The sequence below is a fragment of the Juglans regia genome, chromosome 7, assembly GCF_001411555.2.
Source record: "Juglans regia cultivar Chandler chromosome 7, Walnut 2.0, whole genome shotgun sequence".
Lineage (NCBI taxonomy): Eukaryota > Viridiplantae > Streptophyta > Magnoliopsida > Fagales > Juglandaceae > Juglans > Juglans regia.
In genome coordinates this window covers 25,040,326-25,047,411 of record NC_049907.1, presented here as the reverse complement: position 1 = coordinate 25,047,411, position 7,086 = coordinate 25,040,326, and the positions used below count along the sequence as shown (strand labels likewise).

The window sequence follows — 7,086 nt, the reverse complement described above, 5'->3', positions numbered from 1 at the left end:
TACTCACTTAACATTTTTCCTAAGCCATTAGGATATGGTTCACTAAAGTCTCAAATAGCTGCTTAGTATGATTAGGCTAATGAGCAACAAAGTGTTTTCCCAAGTAGTCGAAGTGTTAGTGTAGGAAGTACTCAGCAGGTCCTTTTGAGTGAAACACAGACTTTTCTTGGTCTAGAGGACATGCTAAAGTAAATAAACTCCTATCTTGACCCAAATTTTCATAAGTGATCAGACTGCCCATTTTTTTTCAGCCAATCTCATCAGGGCATCCAACAGAACAGAGGGAGCCAATGCTGCTAGTTATAAATCAATCATTGACAATGCTTCTGGTGGGTCATTATGGTATGCAATATATACAGAGAATGATCATATATGTAGACTAGTTGAATCCTCACCAACTTAAGATTAGCATTGTCCTCAATGATATAGAAAAAGCAGGAGAAACAAGGTACAAAATAACAGTAGCAGTGAGAGGAGTAATACCTGAGTAAAGATTAGGAGTAAGAGAGAAAGGAAAAGAACATGAACTACAACCTAGCAACAACATTATTAACAACAGTATGTGATGGAAAAGATTAAGTAACCAAAGGTGTAGTGGTGCTAAGAAAATGCAGTGTGGTTTGTTCAAGCGAAAAAGACGAAAGAAATGGTTTGAGCCTCTACCCATTCACTTTAAAAATGTTGCCATTTTGAGGGTTAAGGAGTTCCAAAGCCCCATGAGGAGATACATATTTTACCAATCAAAGGCCACTCCATCGGGATTTTAATTTCCCAGGGAAAAGATGGAGTCTGGAATTATATAGCATCACATGCTAGTCTGGATAGAAGGATTTCCTCTGGATGTGGTTGTCAGAACATGCTTCAGATGCTCCTTAGACAACTTAGAGTTATCATATGCATCCCTTCTAAGTTCTTCCAGTTCAGCAATCTACAATTTTCTTGATAAACCAGCTTGGTCAGTGTCACAATTGAATTGTTTAATGGCCCAGTAAGCTCAGTGTTCTATTTCCACAGGCAAGTGACATGCTTTGCCATAGACCAATATGTATGGAGACATTCCCAGAATTGTTTTGTATGCAGTTCTGTATGCCCAAAGTGCATCAGATAACCTCACAGACCAATCTTTTTTATTGGGATTGACAATTTTCTCAAGAGTGTGTTTTATCTCCCTATTGGCTAATTCTGCTTAACCATTGGTCTAAGGATGATAAGGTGTGGAAACCTTATGATGGATCCCATATTTTTTTAACAAAACAGTAAAAAGCTTTATTGCTAAAATGGGTTCCATTATCACTAATTATAGCTTTAGGCATACCAAATCGTGAAAAAATGTTTTCTTTAAGAAATTTTAAAACAATCTGATGGTCACATATTCTTGAAGGTATGGCTTCAACTCATTTGGAGACATAGTCAAAAGCAAGCAAAATGTAAATGTATCCAAAAGATGACGGAAATGGTCCCATAAAATCTATACCCCAACAGTTAAAAATTTCTAAAACCAGAATGGGTTGCATTGGCATCATATATCTTTTGGTAATGCCCCCCAATTTTTGACAGGGTTTACAAGACTTATAAAAACTTTGAGTGTCCTTGAACATGGTTGCCCAATAAAACCCACTTTGTAAGATTTTTGCCATAGTTTTATAAGCTGAAAAATGCCCACCACAAGTCTCAGAATGGCAGAAAGTAAGAATGGGAGAAACCTCATCATTAGGAACACATTTCCTAATTAGTTGGTCTGGACAGTATTTGAAAAGATAGAGATCATCGTAAAAAAAAACTTAGCTTCAGCTTTCATTCATCTGATGTCCTGTGCTGTCCAGTGGGCTAGGGTTTGTCCTGTCACTAGAAAGATCACCAAGTCAGCATACCATGGTAATATTTGGACTGGAAATAATTGCTCATCAAGAAAAGATTCAGAAATTGGAGGAGTTTGAATTGTTGAGTTCAATGTGAGGCAAGATAGATGGTTTGCTACAACGTTTTCTACCCCCTTCTTGTCTTTTATTGTGATGTTGAACTCTTGTAATAAGAGGATCCACCTGATGAGTCTTGGTTTTGCATCCTTCTTAGTCTACAGAAACTTAAGTGCAGCATGGTCAGTAAAGATAATGATAGGAGAACCAAGCAAGTAGCCCTAAATTTTTCTAGTACAAATACTATAGGCAGCAGCTCTTTTTCTGTAGTAGAATAACTTTTTTTAGAATTGTGTAAGGTTTTGGTGGCATAGTAAATAACAGAAGGCTATTTATTTTTTATTTGGCCCAGTGCAGCCCCAACAACAAAATCACTGGCATCACACATTATTTCAAAGGGTAATGTCCAATCAGGAGGTTGGATTATAGGGGCAGTAGTGAGAAAAGTTTTTTAACTAGGCAAAAGCACTTTGACACTCCTTCGTCCATGTGAAATTAACATCATGCATCAATAAATGGCACAAGGGTTTAGAGATTACACAAAAATTTATAATGAATCTCCTACAGAAACCAGCATGGCCTCAAATAGATTTGATATCTTTTACATTTTCAGGCACAAGCAGGTTCGAAATCAGTTCCACCTTAGATTTGTCAACTTCAATACCCCTTGCTCACATGATATGTTAAAGGACTATTCCCTGTTGTACCATAAAATGGCACTTTTCCTAGTTTAACAAAAGTTGTTTCTCCTTACACCTGGGCAAAACAATTTGTAGATCAGTTAGGCATGAATCAAAAGTTTTCCCAAATACTGAGAAATCATCCATGAAAACTTCAACTATATCATCAATCAAGTCACTGACAATGCTCAACATACATCTCTGGAAAGTGGCAGGACATTGCACAGGCCAAAAGGCATTCTTTTAAAGGCAAAAGTCCTAAAAGGACAAGTAAAAGTGGTTTTTTCTTGGTCCTCAAGGGCAATTTCGATTTGATAATATTCAGAATATCCATCTAAGAAACAATAAAAATCATGTCCAGTCACTTTTTCTAAGATTTGGTCTAGGAAAGGTAGAGGAAAATGGTCTTTTCTAGAGGCTAAATTCAGCTTCCTATAATCTATGCACATCCTCTAGCCAGTTGTTGCTTTGGTAGGTATTAATTTCCTGTTTTCATTTTTCACTACAGTGACACCAGACTTCTTTGGTACCACTTGAATGGGGATAACCCATTGGCTGTCTGCAATAGGGTAAATAATACCTATATCTAGCAATTTCAGGACTTCCTTTCTTACCACTTCCTTTAGTATAGGATTTAGTCTTCTTTGCATTTCTTTAGAAGGTTTAGCCCCTTCCTCTAGATAAATTCGATGAGAGCAAGTCAGGGGGTTTATACCTTTCATGTCAATAATGGTCCATCCAATGGCAGACTTGTGCTACCCTACTACCTCAAGCAGGTTACCCTCTTGCTCAGTAGTGAGCTGGGATGAAATTATACTGGGAAAGTATTTGCAGGACCCAGATACACATACTTTAGCTCCACTGGTAGTGTTTTTAACTCCAATATTGGAATTTCTTCATTTGAGGGCCTAGTTGACTCTGAAATCAGGGGCAGTGGTTCAAATTTAGGCCTCCATTGGATATCACTTGGGCTCCCTACAACAAACACAACAGAGATGTGAAAATTTTCAAACAAAAAATCTTCAGAAAGGACTGCTTCGAAAGCATTAACTTCTTGCATCTCCTCCAAATCTTGAGGTTGCCTGCACAAGTTAAAGATGTTTATTTCCAAAGTCATGTTGCCAAAACTCAACTTTAAAACCCCACTCCTACAATAATGGCATTTGAAGTGGCTAAAAAGGATCTTCCGAAAATCACTGGTGCAGAAGAGACATTAGTCTGGGTAGTCAATTTCATATCCAGTACCACAAAGTTTACAGGATAGTAAAATCAGTCTACTTGTACTAATACATTTTCTACAACTCCCCTAGGAATTTTTATGGACCTATCAGCCAATTGCAAAATTATGGAGGTAGGTTTTAGTTCACCCAGTCCTAATTGCTCATACACATTGAAAGGTAATAGATTTAGCCCTGAACCTAAATCTAACAAAGTCTGACCAATTTTTGAGTTTCCTATGGTGCAAGAAATGGTTGGAGAGCTAGGGTCTTTGTATTTAGGAGGTGTGTGGTTTTGAATAATGGCACTAACTTGTTTAGTGAGAAAAGCTTTTTTCTGAACATTCAATTTTCTTTTGACAGTGCACAAATCTTTCAAAAATTTGTCATAAGCAAGGATTTATTTGATGGCATCTAAAAGAGGGATGTTGATTCTGACTTGCTTGAAAATCTCCAGAATCTCAGAGTTTTGTTTTTCTTTATGCAAGGAAATCAATCTTTGAGGAAATGGAGCAGGAACAGTACAAGCAGGAGTTTCAGAGTTTTCAGCACTTACCTCACATCCTATTGTGAATCATTATTCTTACTTGAGTCACTATTGCTGACCTCAAGTTTATCCAAAATCTTACCACTCCTCAAGGTTGTGATGGCTTTAACAGCCTTCACATTAGCTCCTTCTACCATGTTGTCCTTGAGTGTTAGGTTGTGGTTGGGTTGGAAATTTCCCTTTTTCCTGGGGACTTAAATAGATGGTCACTTTGGTGAGAGTCCCTCTTATGTCATTTATGGCTTGAGAATTTTGGTTGTTAATGGTGGCTTGCCCTTGCATGAACTGTTGGAGGTTAACAGTGAGCTGTAGTATAGATTCCTCCAAGTTCTTTTTCTAAATGAAATGGGGTTGGTTAGGATATTGGGTAGGTCCTTGGGGTGGTGTTGTATAAGGCATGCAAGGGGCTGTGGATGTAGAGGTATGTTGGTCATTTCTCCAACAGAAGTTGGGATAGTTTTTCCAACCTACATTTTATGTGTTAGAATAAGTAGAAAATTTTTTAGAGATCATGTTCACAACACTAGATTGATCTAGTAATACCTCCTTCTAAGCAAGTAGGGTGGCCATGCATTGGTATTATGCCCCTGTACCTCACAGATTCCACACTTATCAGAATTTTGGGGTACAACATGCATTTCATAGACCTTTTTTAGTTCAATAGACTCTAATGTTTTTGAAATTAAAGCTATCCTAGCATGCAAACCGTTAACTTCCTTAAGTTTGTATTTCCCTCCCCAGTTATGCTCCTCACATTCTCAGTCCTATCCCCAAAATCAGAGACATCCCATGACTGGGCATTCTCAGCTAAGTAGTCAAAGTATTCAAAAGCTTCTACTGGTTCTTTGTTGAAGATCTCACCATTACACATGGTCTCAACAAATTGTCTCATTTTGGGTTGCAACCCTTCATAGAAGAAACTATTAACTCTCCAATGTTCATAACCATGATGAGGACAAGCATTCAATAAGTCTTTAAACCTTTCCCAACAATGATAAAAGGTTTCACTATCTTTTTGGCCAAAATTCATGATCTGCCTTTTTAGGGCATTTGTTCTATGCATGGGAAAAACTTTTTTAAAGACTCAATCTACATTTCTGCCAAGTTCCTATAGATCGAGGCCTTAAAGAGTTTAGCCAAGTTTTAACATTATCCTTAACAGAAAAGGGAACCAGTTTTAATCTTATGACCTCCTCAGTACATGTCCTGTCCATAAATGTTGAACACACCTCTTCAAACTCCTTAATATGCAAATAGGGATTTTCAAACTCCATTCCATGGAAGTGGGGGATCAAGGGAATCATCCCAAGTTTAAAATTAAAGTTATTTGCATTTAAAGGTTGAATGATGCAAGAGGGAGGACTAGTCCTAACAAGCTGGAAGTACTCTCTCAGTGTCCTATTTTGATTCAAAACTTCCGGATGCTCATTGTCCTCCATGTTACTCAAATTTTCAGATGATGACTCAAAAGAAATAGATGCAGTTTCAGTAGATGCAATTGATTCAGTCCTAACTAATCTTGATGCTTGATCTCTAGCCCAAACAAACATGCATGCTTAAAGAACAAACATACCAACTAGAAGAAAATAGTAACATGCACTCCAACAATTAATCAACAAAAGGAGGGGCTTGTTACCTCATCTATGAAGAGGTTCACAGATTCATTTATTTCCCCCTTTTTTTTCTTTTTGCAAGGAAAAGATTATGCTTCAATGTACATCCTCCAAGAGCCATATTTCTTAGGAGTCAAAAGGGCAGGAACTGCACAAGGACTTAAACTGTCACGGATAAATCCTTTGTAAAGGACTTTATCCACTTGCCTTTGAAGCTTAGCATGTTCAGTGGGATTCATCCTATAATGAGGCAAATTTGGAAGAGATGCTCAGGGGACAAGATCTATGGCCTGTTGAATATCCCGTAAGGGGGGTAAGTAGGAGGTCCTCAGGGAAGACATCTCGAAACTTCTGAAGAAACGACTGGACCTCAGCAGGGGCCACTATTGGAGACTCCATTGGAACCTCCATAACAACCACTGTAAACACAACAGAATCACCCACGAGTGTACGCTCAAACTCCGTAGGGTTGACGATATTTAACCCTTTCTGTTCCACAATTTTCTTTGCTTGCTGTGAGCCAACAGGTTTTGGGGGTAAAGGATTAAGATGAATCTTCTCTCCATTAAACACAAAGGAACATGAAATAGATCGACCATGGATGGTCACATCCAAATCGAACAGCCAAGGCCTACTAGGAATGACATGACCAACATCCATAGGAATGATGTCACACCATATATGATACTTATACTTTAGGAACTGGATAGGCACTAGACAACTCTCTTTCACATCTATGGAAGAAGTATCAACCCAAGAGACACTATACGGCAGAGGATGAGAAACTGGCTGCGACCCAAGACGGGACACAGTAGCTACAAAAACTGCGTTAATGTAACTACCACTATCCCAATGATTTTACAACCCTTATTATTGATTTTGTTATAACCAGTCATCAGCACCTTTGGGCTGGGTAAGGGTACAACATAGAACACTTAACCAGAGTGTGTCGGGAATAAGGGACACAGAACCTAGACCCACAGGAAGGGTCCAGACACAACCTAAGAAGGTATCCTCATCATCACCCAAATCACCAAACTCTTCAAGCTTAGGTTCATAGACTTGATCTTCTAACGGCTCTTCAACAACACCCTCATGTTCCTCAATGACTAG

At 38.4% G+C, this 7,086-nt stretch overlaps 1 protein-coding gene and 1 non-coding gene across 2 annotated transcripts; one reads left to right on the top strand and one right to left on the bottom strand.

Annotated features, from left to right (window-relative positions):
• Positions 1-5,302: 5,302 nt before the first annotated feature.
• LOC118349152 lies at positions 5,303-5,408 on the top strand. The gene has a single exon (XR_004802142.1). It is a non-coding gene; the product is annotated as a small nucleolar RNA R71 (small nucleolar RNA).
• A 654-nt stretch (positions 5,409-6,062) lies between these two features.
• LOC108982814 lies at positions 6,063-6,633 on the bottom strand. The gene is made up of 2 exons (XM_018954274.1): positions 6,323-6,633; positions 6,063-6,213 (listed from the first exon to the last, which is right to left on the bottom strand). Exons 1-2 carry the CDS (start codon positions 6,631-6,633, stop codon positions 6,063-6,065), a joined length of 462 nt encoding a protein of 153 aa, XP_018809819.1.
• Positions 6,634-7,086: the final 453 nt, after the last annotated feature.